Source organism: Balaenoptera physalus (genome assembly GCF_965194825.1).
Source record: "Balaenoptera physalus genome assembly, chromosome: 10".
NCBI lineage: Eukaryota > Metazoa > Chordata > Mammalia > Artiodactyla > Balaenopteridae > Balaenoptera > Balaenoptera physalus.
In genome coordinates, this window is record NC_138889.1 from 74,236,608 (window position 1) to 74,253,564 (window position 16,957).

The following is a 16,957-nucleotide window of genomic DNA, read 5'->3' on the forward strand; positions in this document are numbered from 1 at the left end:
ATGTCCCCTCCCTACACTAGCTGCTGGGATGCTGGCTGGCCGGGGAGCTCCTCTAGCCACAAGTGCAGGAAGAAAGATGACTTCCTTGCAGCCTGGGGTAGGTGAGGAAAGAAGGTACGACTACCACCTAGAGAGCCAGGTATGAACAGATTTCAGCTGGAAAAGGACTGTTTGTGGCCCCAACACTGATCATTAGTGAGGGACGGGACGCGGGTGGGGGGGTGGGGACAGGGAGAAACATATGAAGACAACTTCATTCTCCACGACTATAGAGACCTCTGCTCAGCAACATCCAGAGAAAGCTGCCTTATTAGGAGACAGGACTAAAGTCCAAACTAAATCTGCCCCAGAGAACGGACCATGTCATCTCTACAAACGGGGAGCGTGTCTTCACCAGGACTCCCCACTCAAGCAAAAGACTCAACCATTACCTAGCAGTCCCTGACCTGACTCTTTGAAAGAACAAGGCGCACACAGCTACCCACTTGGCCAAGTAACAAGATCTGCATTCAGAGGATGTTCCTCTGAATCTCTTCAGCACGGGCAATGGTCTCTTAGGTCCTCCAAGGGTGACTATCACTTCTGGAAATCACTAGAAGTTATGTGGAATTTCAACTGGTTTAAAACAAAAAAAACCCAAAAAACGACGGTGGTCACGCTTGGGACACCATTTGGTATTCAAAAACGAGGATATGAAAAATGTCTCAAAAACAATTTTCTCACTTGGCTGAAAAGCTGGCTCTGATGGAAACTTCTAGAGGTCGTTTACCACATTATTTTGAGCAATGGGAACATCAGTGGAGCATGTGTGTAGCCTCCTGAAGAGACAACTCTGAAAGGAGCAACAATCACTTGGATGTGGGCATTCTGGCACATTTGCTTCAGCCAGTTACGTCTTACAGGTATGTTCCCCACTTAAAAGTCTGACAGGGCAGACACTGATTTGTCCTCAACTCCCCAGACTCCTGACAGGTTTTACTCAAGAACGGCGCCCTCCCCCAGAGAAGAGAAGAAGAGCCTGTGCCCCTGAGCCGAGCAGCTGTGAAGGTGGCTTGGTTCCCAGCAGCATGCCCTCAGGCACATGAGTCACACAGATGCCGGCAGAGGCGACAAAAAACTGCACACACTAGGGGAAGGCAGACTCTTAGTGTCATTCAATAAAATCTATTACCTTAAAAGCCTGTTTGCCAGGTTTCTGTGCTATCCTGATTCCCAAAGTACAGTGGGATGATTTGAACAAAGACTTCTCTTTCCTTGACTTGGGCTACACGAATGCTGATTATTTTGCTGGAGGGGTGTGGGCTGAAGTTCAAAACAGTGAGCTAGAGTTTTAACTCAATTGCCTCCCCTCTGAAAAGAACAAAGGAAGTCAGAACCACACAAAAATCAGTCTGGAGAAGCCCAGGAGGAAAGTGACCTTCATTCTACTCCGAACTTCCTCAAGGACATGTCAGGTGAACCTAGGCAGGAAGGCATTTTCTCTGTCCCTCAATTTACCCATCTACAAAAGGAGCTGCTTCTGCTTCCTACATTTCCAGGAGCAAATGCATATAACACGGTCAGACGTAGTAAGAGAGAGAAGTTATAAATTCAGAAGCCACTCCTTTCTGCTGGGTCTGAATTTAGGTGAGTTTGGTTAATGGGCTCCTCAGCTGCCTCTCAGTCAGCATCAGGAACTGGAGCAGACTGAAGCGGCAGCACAGCAAGACCCTATTGCTGTTGCAACAGGTAGGTCGCCAGGCCAAGAATCACCAACCCTTAGGGGCGGGTACACAAGGTCAAGCAAGCAGAGGGACCAGGCTGTATTTGTCCAGCACCTGCCAGGTCAGGCACTTTGCCTGCATTATCTCACTTACCCTTGCAAAGCCAGTTTTACCTTCTCCGTTTTGTCAAAGAGGAAACTGAGGCTCAGAGAGATTAATGACTTGCCCGAGAGAGAAGCTGGACTCCATAACCTAGGCTTCGCCACAGAGATACCATCCCACGGCAAGTCCCAAGGTCTGGCAGAAACAGCCTTTTGCTCTTCTCAACCCCAAGAGCAACCCCCAAACCAAGAAGATCCTGGGGTGGTGGAAAGACCATGAGCCCAGAATAACAGGATCTCAACAAAGCTCTGCAGCTTACTGACTCTCCAAGAGTCACGTCACTATTCTGGGCCTCAATTTCCATTTTTGCAAAATGAGGTGAAAAGAACTCTCGTCTCACAAGGTGGTTATGTAGACTGAAATGACGCTTTGAACACCACGAAGCACGCACTCAACGAAAAGCACTGTTTGTCCCTGTTACCAGTGGAGACTCCAGAATTTAAATCTCAGGTATACTTTATTTTTATTTCTAAGGCACTTATCTCCAGAAAGCTGAAGGTACCAGACCATTAACTTCTGAACAGCAATCATTTCGTATAAACACCTTCGCTGGGGCTTCTTTAACGTGTAATAACCCTGCGGCTGGGGGATTGGCCTCCCTTTCTTTCTCCAGGAGAAAGATAATGTCAAGAGTCTTCAAGGCTATGATGGGAGGTTCGAAAGCCATGAGAAATCAGGAATCTCTTACAAAGAAGACATCATTAGATGACATCTGTGTCCCATTAATTCCTAGAAAAATAGGCACCCCCAATTCATGCTCTATCCTCAAGGATTCTACATGGAGAACTCAGCTGAGATTACTGGGTGCACGAGAACAGGCACACTCACAAATAACCAGCCCAACCAGCATTTTTTAAGGCGCTCACACCCACTACCCTAAGGGGTTTGGGGAAAGCAGTACACAGTGAAAAGCAGGAATAAAACAAAGTTCTTGTCCCAAACAGGCAGACAAATCCACACCCCCTCTTCCCAGAGAAAGAGACACACAGACGGACCACCAACGCTCCCTGTACACACTCCCAACACCCCGGGGGAGGCTGTCTGACAGGGGTTTTCATTCAGCAACTGTGGCCTCATTACTCAGCTAAGGCTTTCTGCATTCCTTCCCCTTCTCCCCCAACTCCTCTCTTGAACACAAGCTCCCGTTCCTCCCCCTACTCCACACCACCTCGGGAGCTGGAAACCAGCCCAAACGGCACCCCTCACCTGGCACAAAAACAAGCCAGCGAGCTTCGAGGGCTCCTCTCTCCCACCTTCAAACCCAAGCACTGTCCTGAACTTGGCCTTTGTCCCGCTCTGCCGTATGAGCCTGGTCCAGTCTCTTCTGCTGTCCAGGCTCCATGTCTCTGTCTACGCCGAGGGAGAACCAGACTTTGACCTCTACTGTCCTTTTCACCTCTGTTCTGCTGTTTCAGAGATGCTACAATTCTAACCCCAGCCTTTGGCAAGCCCTTTTCTAGCATATCTGCTCCTCCTGGATTACCACGCAGCCACTTAACACATTAGAAAACAGCCTTTTCTAATGGAGATCTGGGTACTTCCAAGACTAGGAGGAGGTGAAAGAAGAGGACAAGGAGGGAAGTCACAGGAAGACAAAAATCACTGTGCAAGCAGTAGCTTCCCTTCCACACACAGCAAAGCCACCACTGCAGCATCTTCCTCAGCACAGACAGCCGGAGACGTGGTTGCTGTGTGGCAACGAATGCATCCCCAGTGCCAATGCCCTTCGAAACATCAACATCAAAAGCCAAGCCAACACCCAGGTGGTCTGAATGAACTAAGGACACCATCATCACCTCTTCCCTTACCTGTGATTGTCACCAACACCGTCTCTTAGACCAGGAAGGAAAACTGAACAGTCAAGTTTCTGCATCTGCTTGCCAGGTGTTCCCGTTTTTCCTCATTTTTCTGCTGCTATGGCAACCAAATGCAACAGGCAAAGCTAGCCCAAGACTGCCAGTCTGGAAAGACAAGGTGCTGGCTGTATCAGACGCAGACAGCAACACATCAGCCTCACAGCCCGGGGCTCAGCAGATGAGCTACAGGACGGACTCCTTCTCTGAGCTCAGAGTTGTAGCGCACCCCCTCTGCCAACCTGGGCTCTTAATCTCTCACTGCGAGCGTTCACCAACTTGAAACTGCAGGAGGGAACGGGAGACAGCCATCTCTAGCAGCAGGAGATACCCCACCCCCAGGCATAATCAGCATATGCCTTGGAGAGTCTTGCCCTGCAGCCTGCAGAGTGAACCCCCAAAGAGGTCAAAGGTCAGGACAGTAAGTCTAACCTTCAGCAAGATAGTATCTTTTAAAGTCTTATCCTCCAAACACCACTCATGAAATTCTAGGCAATTCCAACTGTGGTTTCTTTCTAAGCAGTCCAATGAGAAAATGAAGGGCTGCTCAGACCTCAATGGAGGGAACAAGCTAAACTTCCTAGGTTGCCCAGAAAGACAGGCCAGGCAAGGGTCCTCTCCCCTAGTTAGGAAACTCCAAGGCGATCTTGGGGGCCTTGCAGCTGGCTTCTGAGCAGAGCAGGCTTCTGAACTTCCGGAGCGCACACTCTCTCGACTAGGCCCCACCTCATCAGCAAATGTTTGACGGAGCCTGGGGATCCGTGTCCGCAGCCTGCTGTCACTCAGCTGCCAGCCTTACGGCTCCGGAATGCTTCTGTCCTCTTCCCCAGGAGCTGCAGAGGCGTCTGTCAGCGGCTTCCTGGGCATCCCAGCACTGAGGAGAAAATGCTCCTGTGCACAGCACCAACCAACAAAACCACAGCCTGGGAGGGAGTTCTCTGTGCCAAGGCTTCCGCCTTTATGAGGGCCTCTGGGTGTGGCCCTTTAAGCCACAAGCTCCCAATTCAAGAAAATCACTGAGAATCAGGAAAGAGGCCTTCAGAAGAAGAGACCAGATGATCCAATCACTGTAACTGAAGCCCTGTAAAAAGGCTTGAGGATGTTTTCTGGAGAAGAGACTACCGGGGAAGCTGGCGCCTTTCAAGCAAGTGTGAAGTTATTAGATCAAATTTCATTACTGCAAATACAATTACAATTAAAACTTCTAAGTAGCAGTAGCCTACTTAGTCAACACATTAAGGCCTAAGTACAGCCAAGGAAGGGGAATGTCTCCTGAAGACCACTGAGATGAGAGGCAGTAGGTGTAGTAGTTAGAGGCATAGCATCTGCAGCCAGACTACCTGGATTCAAATCCTAACTCTGCCACTTATTAGCTGTGTGACTTCTGGCAAGACTCTTAACCTCTCTGTGCCTCAGTAGCCATGATAATAACGTTATCTTCCTCAAAGGTCTGTTGTGGAAATTAATATATGGAAAGCACTTAAAAAAGTACCTGAGGGCTTCCCTGGTGGCGCAGTGGTTGGGAGTCTGCCTGCCAATGCAGGGGACACGGGTTCGAGCCCTGGTCTGGGAGGATCCCACATGCCACGGAGCAACTGGGTCCGTGAGCCACAATTGCTGAGCCTGCGCGTCTGGAGCCTGTGCTCCGCAACAAGAGAGGCCGCGATGGTGAGGGGCCCGCGCACCGCGATGAAGAGTGGTCCCCACTTGCCGCAACTAGAGAAAGCCCTCGCACAGAGGCGAAGACTCAACACAGTCATAAATAAATAAATAAATAAATAAATAAATAAATAAATAAATAAATAAATAAATAAATAAATGAACGTGAATTTCTTTAAAAAAAAAAAAGTACCTGATAATAAATCATAAGGGCTCTAAGTATTAGCTATACAAATAATAATAATATCAATATTATTATTAATGGAAAAAGCCAACTCTTATTCTAAGAAGTAGATTACTTCACTTAATGTTAAAGATGAAATTCTAGATCTTGAAACAAGGGATGATAGAAAATCTCCTTCCTAGAAAATTAGAGACTGAGCTGAAATTTGCCTGCCTTTTACTTTTACTCATTGATCTGATACCTGCCTTTGGCAGCCACGTGATAAACATACCCCACTTCCACCTGCCAGCCCTTCTTGAAGACTTACAGCACATCCTCCTTCATCTTCTCTCCTACAGACTAAACATCATCAGCCATAGGACAGGGTTTCCAGACCCCTTTCCATAAGGGGATTCCCCTCCTCAGGGATATCTCAATTGCTCAACATCCCTCTTGAAATTTAGTACCCAGATCAGAGCGTCTGGGGCTTGGCATGTCCTTGGGGCTCCATAAATGCAGAATGAATTAATGAAGTAGGCCACAAACACCATGGTATACCAGAACTATTCTCCCCCTTCCTCTACACATTATATTTTTATTAATGCAGCCTGGGCTTATATCAGCTCTTCCAAGAGGGATTTCCACATGCCTGTTGGCTTGGGTATGAAGGGGTCTCCCCTGGGGGTCAAGGCTGCAGGACCTGTTGACTGATACCCACCTGCCTTGGGGGTTCTGACAAAGAACTCAGTAGCATAACAGAAAAGGTGAAATGAAAAAACAAACGCTAGTCATGCAACAAAAGATGCTCGTCAGCGACAGTCTCAAAAGGCCCTGCTTCCCTTAATAAATCTGCACTGTGGGTTATTAAGCGTAGTCATTAGTGCTGACCAACAAATATTTCTGATTCCCTTCCCAGATGCCTGGTAGAAAAGCACTTCCCTGCCCCCTTGGAGTTAGGAGTGGTTATGTGACTCGCTTTAGCCAATGAGATGTGAGTGAAAGAGCCAGTGCACAATTCACCAAGTTTCCCTTTTCTGGCTTTTGGCAATCATGGAAGCACAGAGATGCAGGTCCTTCAGTAAAGGTGGCAGAGCTGAACCCCTCAGAGGACCTATGATGGACACATGGGGCAAAAGTGAGAACCTTAATTGTTCTAAGTCACTGAGATTTTATTTGTCGTTATTACCAGAGCAGACCCTAGACTATCCTGACTGAACCTGTATTACTGAAACAGAAACTAGAACATTCAGAGTTTATATCCTCTAGATCCACCAGATCATAGCTTTCACATTATTTCTCTTCTCCATGCTTCTAATCAGTAAGATGGGAAACAATCTTTTGGTGGGCATGCACCTGGTATACCAAACAGCTCAGGTGAGCCCCACCTGCCAGCAGTGCGGGAGATGGGTTATCTGTTCACATCAGTAATGCTCTAAAGGAAGTCACCATGGAGAATGTTTTTTTTCTTCTCACAGGATAAGGAATCCCAAGATTATCTGACTAAAATCCATCTGAGATTGCCACTGGAGCCCAAAGAATGATGGGTTATCTGGAGGAGACTTAAGGATAAATAGAAGAATCTGGGAGTAATTCAGGAGGGATGGGAACAGCAGGTTGTTTAAATCAGTGGTTCCCAAACTCTTACCAGAATCAGAATCACCTGAAGGCTTGTTAAAACACAGTTTATGGGGGTCCTACCTCCAGAATCTCTGATTCAGTAGATCTGGGGTGGGGCTTGAGAACTGCATCCCTAACAAGTTCCCAGGGGATGCTGGTTCAGAGACCACACTTTGAGAACCACAGCTCTAGAAGTGGTGAAACCGAGGCAGAGGCTCTGGCGAGAGGAGTCAATGTGACCGTTAACAGACCTTTGGAGAAGGAAAAGGAAAGAGCCAGTTTTCCTTTTTCTACCCAACACATTAATCTGAGAGCTGATATAAAGACACAAACGGTCATCTCAGCCTTTTTTTTTCTCACCACATAATACACTACACAACAAAATTAAGCTCTTCTAAGGGAACAAAGTGGAAATCATATTCCTTAGCACAGTTTTAAAAAATGGTTTCTGGGAAGGCAAATCATGCCTCACTCACCCTCCAGAGCTCCCCCAGGATTTACCTGGAGGAAAAGCCAAGTCTATTTCAGGAGGAAGCAATTTGGATTGGCTGCAACCTCCCTCTCCAACCTTATCTCTCCTTCACAAACCTCCATTACATGTAAGTCTTCTTCTGGAAGGTTGCCTATCTCCACTTCATTGAGTTGTTTTTCTGGGGTTTTATCTTGCTCCTTCATCTGGTACATAGTCCTCTGCCTTTTCATTTTGTCTCTCTTTCTGTGAAAGTGGTTCTCGTTCCACAGGCTGCAGTATTGTAGTTCTTCTTGCTTCCGCTGTCTGCCCTCTGGTGGATGTATAGGGTAATGCCTTATTTCTGCTAGTGTTGGAGGGTCTCCTGCAGAGGCGGGGGGCAGCTGTGGCTCACTGCGGGGACAAGGACACTGGCAGCAGAAGCTCTGGGAAGTGACATGTCAGTCTTCTTGCCAAGGCTGGTCACACTTCCCTCAGCTGTGAATGACCCTCACACTAGTGCACACTTATCTTCATCCTCCCCCTTCATTCAGTTTAGGTCCAGACACTTCAAGAAAGTCTTCCCTCTCTTTCGTCCCCATCACAGCCAATCAATCACCAAGTTCTGTCAATTTTACCTCCCTAGTATCTCCAGAATCCACTTGGTGCTCTTCGTTTTTCATTCTAACTCAACTAGTATAGATCCCCCATGCTCTCCCCTCTCAGTCTTTGCACAAGTTGTTCACCCTTGACTGGACAGGTCTCAATTTAAAGAACATCCTTTCCCAGAATGGAGAGGCCTTCCACAATCCCGGAGCCAGGTTACAACCCTCTTTTATCAACTCCCATTGAACCCTATGTTCCCTCTATCCTGAACATTTATCACATTTGTGATCTCTTGTTTAATTATCTTCCCTACTCAACCGTAAGCTCTTCACAGACAGGACCACATTTGTCTTGTTTGCTGCTATAACTGCAGAGTCTGGCATAGCCCCTGACGCATGTATGCACTGACTAAGTATTCAATGAATAAGTGCAGCAATCACCACATCAGTTCATAGGAATCATCCCTTCCTCTCAATGCCTAAAGCACATTCTGTCTGCTTCAAGGAATGTCTGGCCATATAGTTGTACCCATTATCTGAAATGAGCAAGCACCCCTTATGACATTCAGGAAACGGGATCTAGAGGGAAAAAGTGACCCTTGAAAAGAAGGAATATCTTTTCCCTGGAAACTGGATGGAATTGAGATTAGCTGCAGAGATATTTTGGTAGGATAAAGAGGCTACCTTCTCAGAAGTGGTCAAGGGATAAAGTCTTCTGTTAACGAGAAAAAGGATGTGTGTGACAGAGGTGTTTAGTGATGGAAAGTGTGCATTTCTCCAGAAGCTCTTATTAAAGTTGGTAACTTCTCAAGCTAAATGTTCTGATGGATTCTACATCCAGACCTTTAATAATGACAGGCGCCCGTGTCTCCTGGATGCCTAAGGAGGGGGGCTGAACTCAATGACCTCCCAAGAGCTTCTAACCTTCAGGATTCTATAAACAAACTCAGTCCAAGCTGGAATTCGGAGAATCCACATTCTGGCTTTGTCTTTACACAGCAGGTCTTTTCCGATGTAGGAGACAAGACAATCTTTACCTTGCATCCCCTCTTTCTCTAATAGTATTAATGCTTTCAAACACCCCCCGACCCCCCACAAGCCCCACAGTCTGGCTGTCATGTCCTGTGGGCCACGAGCACCAAAATAATTGAGCAAACAGCTTCTGACTAGGGCAAGGGTTAGACCTGACCAAAAAGAGATCAGGCTGGGATGACATCCTGGCTTTTCTACTTCTAGCCAGGCAACTTTGGGCAAGTGACGTGACTTCTTTGGGTCTTAGTATCTTCGTCTCTAAGATGGTGATGATGGTCAACCTCTCAGGATTATTGTATTAAATGAGATATGCATATAAAATCCCCAGCACAGAGTAAACATGCAAGGAATGTCAGTATGATCATAATTACAGATTTTTAGTTTTAAAAGTTCTGTTGGATAATGATTCTAAGTTGAAAACACTATTGAGATGAAATAATATGTTTGGAATTTGCTTCAAAATAATCCAGGGGTGAGGGGGCGGGTATGGATAAAATAAAATCAGCCATGTTTTGGAAACTGTTGAAGATGGGTAATGAATATATCGGATTTATTACTGTATCTCTCTACTTTTGTATATGTTTGAAATTTTCCATATTAGTTTAAAAGTTTAAGTACTGAGAGAGGGAAATGCTGTAAAAATATAAATACTGATAATTTAAGATTATACTTGAACATATCTAGGTGACTGAACAGAAGAAAAATGATTTGAAGGGGGAAAAAAAAAAACCCTTGGGAATTCCCTGGCGGTCCAGTGGTTAGGACTCCGCATTTTCACTGCCAAGGGATTGGGTTCAATCCCTGGTCAGGGAACTAAGATCCCACAAGCCGTGTATCACGGCCAAAAAAAAAATTATATATATATATATACACATATATATATACACACACACATCATACATATATATGTATGTGTGTGTATATATTTTTTTTTAAAGAAAAAAAAAGAAAAACACTTAAAGCCAATGTCTCTATTAGTTTCTCAGACAGAATTGTTTTCTTCAAACAGAACTGTCTCAAATGATCAGAAGGGAACACAGACACTTGCACACATTTCTCTGCCTTCATTTTTGGAAGAACACCTCCCCAAAATGTATGCATGGGCTGTACATGCATTTTTAAGCAGACAAGCCCTGGGTGGTACAACCTACCTCTGAGCACCCCAGAGGCCCTGGTGAAATGGGACTGAGGGGCAAGAAGGTGCCCATGTTAGGGAAAGCAAGCAGAAAGGACTCAAAATGTTCAGGGACAATGGGTGCCACCAGCCCTCCTCTCTTCTAAGCCCTGGCTTTGGGCTCCTATATGAGGCCCCCTCAGGAGGTTGGTTCAGCTGGACCTGAGGCTGTATTTAAGGTACTCTCACAACAGGTGAGTGGGTCCTCTCAGAGCACAGCTAGTGTGTTAGGTGATGCTCGAAGGGAAAGGGATCATTCGGGGCAAGGGAGCTTTGAAGAGGCTCTGACAATAACCATCACAGCACATCCCCATATCATCTCCCCGCTTCCACATCTACCCGCTGAGAGAAGTCTAGAGATTGACAAACAGAATTCTCGAGTTTCACCTTGAATCAAACAATCCACGCCAAGCCCCTATGTCTGAGAGAGAAAACAGTCCAACAAGCTTTGTTTTAAGCAAATGCCTTTAAGCTCCCAAGCTCTGCCTGGAAAAGGAGAATATACAAATGTACTTACTCTTCTTGAAGAATAAATTCGTTATTTTCTGGAGAAAACTGCCCACTCACAGGATGCCTGAAGGCTGTGGTCTGCTGGTTATGGCTAAAGAGAAAGAGAGAGAATGAATGAGAAGTCCTGTGAATGGAAAGGCTCACAGACACAACAACAGGTCATTAATGTCTGAGGACCCCCGGTCAACACAGACTCCTCCCAGGGTGAGACCACTCCAGAACCCAGCTGCACTGAAAACCCAAAACCTTCCAGCTCAGGCGCCAAAGCCCGCCCAAGACGTGGGGATTTCAATTCTAGGCAAGTCTCGCCTCCAAGACAGCACTGTATCTTAGAGAGACAGTCCATGAAGGGCTAACTCCAACAAACTGACTCACTCAGCGAAAAGTTACTTTAAGATGGCACGAGCTGAAAACAAGAATGAAGGAAAGCAGATGGCACTTTCAACAGCTTCCAAAACCAATGAACCAGGGAAAGAATCCTAAGAATTAACACCCACCCAGAAAAATCTATCTTCTTAAAATTCTTCTCCCTACTACAAAATGTCTTCACTTCAGTGATGGGATATAAATGTATGGACATGTCTCTGCAACATGACCTGTACAATTTCAACACTGTGGAGTTTCTATCACCCTTTTGAAGTGAGAAGGGATCAGCTTCCACACCGAGTTGACAGACACAACCGAAGTGTGTAGGTGTTTTGTGTATTCATAAAGGCTGCCTGGTTCTTTGAAAGGAAGGAGGAGTTGGCTCTAGAGGCTGCTGCTCTGATCCACGAATAAACTAACCTAACCTCCTTTTTTTATTCTTTAAAGAATATGATTTATGTTAAAATGTTTTTCTCAATCACGAAATCATAGTTATTTTAGAAATTTTAGAAAATATAGAAAGAAAAAAAGTCACCCATGATCTCACCACCTAGAGATATACCTGGGTATCTTCTCCTTCCTAGCTTTTTTTTTTTATCATTTTATTAAAAAAATATGATTTTACTGTATTTAGAAATCTGTATCCTGCTTTTTTTCACATCCAATTAACATAGAAAATTTCCTATGTCATTAAGATGTCTTCATTTGAAATAGGTGAATAATAGTCTTATCATATAGATGTAAAATTTTTTTCATATAACTGTTCAAAAAATGTTTACTGGCCATCTGTGTGCCAGGTACTGTCTGAGGTGCTAGAGATACAGAGTGAACAAAAAAGTCCTTACCCCGCAGTGCTTACATTCTAGAAAGATTTACATTCTTCTAATGCTGGACATTTTAGGTGCTTCCCCTACCCCACCCCCACTATTATAATCAATATATCTTTGCATATATGGGCTTTTTCTGCAATTCAAATTATTTCCTTGGGTTAAAGTCCCAGAAGTAAAATTACTAAATCAAAGGGCATGGTCATTTTTTAAGGCTCCTTATACAGACGGTTAAAATGCTTTTTCTTGTCAGAGTCAACATATCACCTCAGTTCGATAGTGTTAAGATATCAGTCCCGTCCCCAAACTGGGCCCTGACTCACCCCAGAGATTAGTAGGTTTAAATGAGCATAGCATAAAGGTTAAAAAAAAAAAAACAAACCTCTAAGCCTACAAAGTTTGCCTTACTCTGCCCTGGGGCTGTCAGAGCGTCCTGCGTTCTGGTGTCTGGGTAAAGCTGGCACTGAGGTCTGAGCAGCCTGAATCCTAATAAGCCCTACGTGAAATAGGCAGAGCCATCAGGCCAGTCTGCTCCCTGGCCCTGCAACTGCACACCACCCCTAGCACCCTCTCAACCCTCCCAACCACTGCCAGCCTCCAAATTCCCAGCTCCTGGTTCCAGGCAAAGCCCTTGGAATCCTATGACCTCATCTGGCAGGCAGCAGACTGTTCTTCCCAAAAAAATAGAGTTGAGGAAAGAGCGTCTGGATAAGGATGAGAAGCAGGCCCCCATAACACCTATTTCAGAAATCCTTGCATTGTGTTCATGGGTTAGGCTTTATTTGCACCCAGTTTCTTTTAGCCATCTCCATTCACCAGGGAATTTGAAAACACTCTACCTAAGCCTGCCTCATTTCTACCTAGAGGAAAAAAAAAAAAAATGCTCTGCTCATAATGGGAATAACAATAATTCCTATCCACGATTACCTCTACAAAGCCCTTTCTTACACATCTTAACTATTAACACCATCGACCCCTGTTTTATGAATGAGGAAATGGCTCAGAGAGGTTAAGAGACTTGCTCAAGATAACTCTGTCAATAAGTGATAAGACTGGGACATGAATCCAGGTCTTCAATTTCTAAATTCGATGCTCTTTGCATGATAACCTGCTGTCCCCTTCCCTTAGGAGTCTGTGGGGCTGGCAGCTTCCTGGTCAAGATCAGAAGTCCCTAAAGACAAGGCATCTGAAAAACAGCAGCATCTACTGCTACTCCCTCTCCCTCCCCACCTCCTTCCTTCCCCTTATGCCCAGGGCGAAATTTCTGAATGACAACACCTGTGTGGCACTCGGTAGCCCCCAAACAGCCTTTGGTCCTATCCCAAGGTCAGCCTGGTGAATCTCTTGTACATGTGAGCAAAGAGCAAATCTTCTATGTGCTTGGAGCAGCATCTGGCATCCAGCAATGCCTTCATATACACGGTACAACCTGAATAGCAACTCCTGGGCTCCCCACACCCAACTGTACCAGCTTAAATAAGCCCAGGGTCTTGGGTAAATGAATCCTGAGCTGGAAGGTGTAGGCACTGTGATGATTTTCACATTCTAACATTAGAAGAAAGATAGTTTTTTAAAGTGGACAAAAATATAGCTGTCATTTGATCAGACCTAGAGGCAGCTCCTCAACCTTTCTTCCCTAATATGGACGCTGCCCTTTTTGCTAAAAACAGTTATCAACCACAGCACCATCACCACCATTTCCTGCATTTACATGAAGTTTTAAGTGTGGTCACATTCATTATTGTATTTGACCCTCCCAAGTACCCACTGAGGTAGGCAGCACAGATATTTTTATTCCTATATTATGCAAAAGGAAATGAAGATGTGGGTTATGGGATGTTATTGGAAGACTAAATTTAAAAAAAAAAAAAAAAAAGGACTCAATACATTGAGAAAAGAGATGAATCAAAGCAATGCCTCCTGGGGGACTTCCCTGGTGGTCCAGTGGCTAAGACTTCAAGCTCCCAATGCAGGGGGCCCAGGTTCAATCTATGGTCAGGGAACTAGATCCCACATGCCACAACTAAGAGTTCGCATGCTGCAACTAAAGATCCCACGTGCCGCAACGAAGATCCCATGTGCAGCAATGAAGACCCGATGCAACCGAATAAATAATAATTAAATAAATTTTTTAAAAAGTAGTAATGCCTCCTGAATACTGAGGTCTTAAAATTCGATGGTTTCTGATCAAACTCGCCCAGCTTGCTAATGGCAGAGCTTCTGGTTCAGCACTTTTTGGCAAAGGAAGAAGAGTTAGGTCCTTGGACTACTTCATTCAATCTGCCTAAACACCCAGCAGGGCAGGCTGTGTTTCGTTACATCAAGCCACGGGTGAGGAAAGGCCCAGAAAGGGGAAATGACGTGCCCACAACAGTCAACTCCTGTGTTCCTGCACCCACCACCTTTCTTATCTCTTTCTACCACTCCAGGCTCACCTTCACCAAATGGAGGTTGCCTATTGAACACTGGATTCCCCCACCCATTGGGAGACTGCAAAGTCCTCTGACTTTTCCTGCTGTCCTTAACCCCTCGGCCCAAAAGCCCCCAGCCTGCCCCATTTCCTGACTTTTGATTTTCTAAAACCCATGAAGAATCTCATATCCTATCACCCTATCTTAAGATGAAGTTAGCAGGCACAGACAAATCCCCTGAAATACCTGTTCTTAAACCTGAATTGCCACCTTGCTCCCTGGCAGTGACGGAGGTGACCCGGCCAGGAGCCAGGTGGCTGGTTTCAATGGAGCACAGAAACTCTCTCTCCTCCATACAAGGGCTTCTGTTGCATTTCAGACGACTGAGAAAGTAACTCGGCAAATGAGGTAGAGCAGAACCTAGCCTTTATTTTCAGATCCCACTCTTCCTCCCAGGAGCAGCCCTCCAGGTTGAATGGCAGCCAGTCTCGCCTGTGAGAGGACCAGGGAGCACGGGTGGAAGATGGCAGGGAAGGACAAGCCCCATAAAGGCGGGCCATGGGTAACCATCCATGTAAACAAGCACGTCTTCACAAGCCCTGGGCTGGAAGGACTTGGGTTAGGCCCTAAAGAAGTATGACAGTCAACACAGGAGACTTGGTAAGAGAACAGAGTGAGGACCAGGGAGAACCGGAGACTGATTTGAGCTCACTAGAAGGAAGAGCCCACCTACAGCCACAGACAGGGCTGGTCAAAATGTAAATGAGTCCTACAGTTTCTTGCAACATTTTTGCAAGATTAATTCTTCCATTCATACAGACTTTGACTATATGTGAACAGTGACTCTGGCTGGTTAAACATAAAGGTTCCAATTTATTTAGCACAGCCATTTTTTTTTGGCATGGCAAGAAGTTCTGGAGTTATGTGAATGGTGCTCAAGAGTGGAGGTCGGAGCAGCCTGATAAATCTGGTTTTCTGACAGTGGTGGTATTGGTATGCTGAGAGTGTGACAGATCTGCTCTGTCAGCACTAGCTCTTATCTGGCCCCTGCTATAAAGAGGAGAGGAAACAACTTAAAATGTAAGGAAAGTATCCGGTCTTGAAGCCCACGGAGGGACTCTATCAAGGCTCTTCTCATTGGTATGCTTGGCAGCAGCTGCCACTCTAGACCTTCTGGCTCCTCAATACAGCTCTCAGAATGCTATAAAAGAGTCACCCTGCAGACCTCAAGCCACAGTCAGCACTGCCTCCAGACTTGTTAAGGCACTTACTATCTTTGTTCTAAATCCCAGTGTCTCCAGAAAGCCAAGGTTCCAGGAAACCTACTAATGCTCCTAGTTAGGTCCCCAAATTAATAACCAAAACTCCAAAAACACAAGAAATTGCCTCCCCGCCTTCAGCTCCCATTTGGGCTGCAGAGTAAAAAGATAGCGGCCAACAGTCGAAATGGCATCTCTACATTCCCCCAACACTTCTTAAGAAACTTTTGTTTTATTTTACTTAACATTTTTATGGAATTGCTCATTTAGTACAAAGTGTCACCGCTATTCATGTGGCATTTCATAAGGGGGCTGAGGATGTTACTGAAGTGGTCTTTGGAGCTTGCACTATTTGAAAATGTCAAGCAGCTCGCTGCACACTGGCATTACTCTGACAGGCCCTTCTTCCAGAAGCATGGGAATCAGGCCTTGACGAGACAACATATGGTCCCCATCCTCTCTCCAAGTGAGTGCCATCAACACAGTACTAACCAGCTTCCTTCAATATCCACCCTGGGCAACAAGTCAGCCCAGAGTCTTGGGGTCAGAAGATCTGGGTTCAAACCAGAACAAGCCACCTCAGGTCTCTGAGCCTCATTTCTTCCATTTGCAAATAGGAAATAATAATAACATCCTTCCAAAAGGTTCTTGTGAGGATATATGAAAGGGCATCACACAACGCTTAGCATACAGAAGGTACTCAATTCATGTTTGTTGAACCTGGCTGTGTCTTTTTTTTTTTTAATTTGTTTTTTGGTTGTGTTTGGTCTTCGTTGCTGCATACGGGCTTTCTCTAGTTGCAGTGAGCGGGGGCTACTCTTCATTGCGGTGCGCGGGCTCTAGGCGCGCAGGCTTCAGTAGTTGTGGCTCGAGGGCTCTAGAGCGCAGGCTCAGTAGTTGTGGCGCACGGGCTTAGTTGCTCCGTGGCATGTGGGATCTTCCCGGACCAGGGATCGAACCCGTGTCCCCTGCATTTGCAGGCGGATTCTTAACCACTGCGCCACCAGGGAAGTCCCCTGGCTGTGTCTCGACAATGGCAATGACTAACAGGCATCTAAATTTTAACAGGGCAAAAATAGAATGAATCTCCTCCCCTCACTCCTACCAAATCCAATACTCCTCCTCCAGGTTTCCCTATGTCCATTATCAGCATCGCTATCCAACCACC

The 16,957-nt window shown here is 45.8% G+C and overlaps 1 protein-coding gene and 1 long non-coding RNA gene across 14 annotated transcripts in view; one reads left to right on the top strand and one right to left on the bottom strand.

Moving 5' to 3' along the window:
* LOC309667728 overlaps positions 1-16,957 on the top strand; it is a 504,177-nt gene that overhangs the window by 397,198 nt on the left and 90,022 nt on the right. The gene's annotated exons all lie outside the window — the stretch shown is intronic.
* Positions 1-16,957, bottom strand: part of PLEKHA7 (pleckstrin homology domain containing A7) — a 210,187-nt gene that overhangs the window by 72,821 nt on the left and 120,409 nt on the right. For all 13 annotated transcript variants that reach the window (XR_014267916.1, XR_014267917.1, XR_014267918.1 and 10 more), the window contains one exon: positions 10,934-11,017. Coding sequence is in view for 10 of the 13 variants with exons in the window: in XM_082476523.1 (XP_082332649.1) it covers positions 10,934-11,017 (84 nt within the window). In the remaining 3 variants the exon portion in view is untranslated. The remainder of the gene's footprint in view (positions 1-10,933; positions 11,018-16,957) is intronic.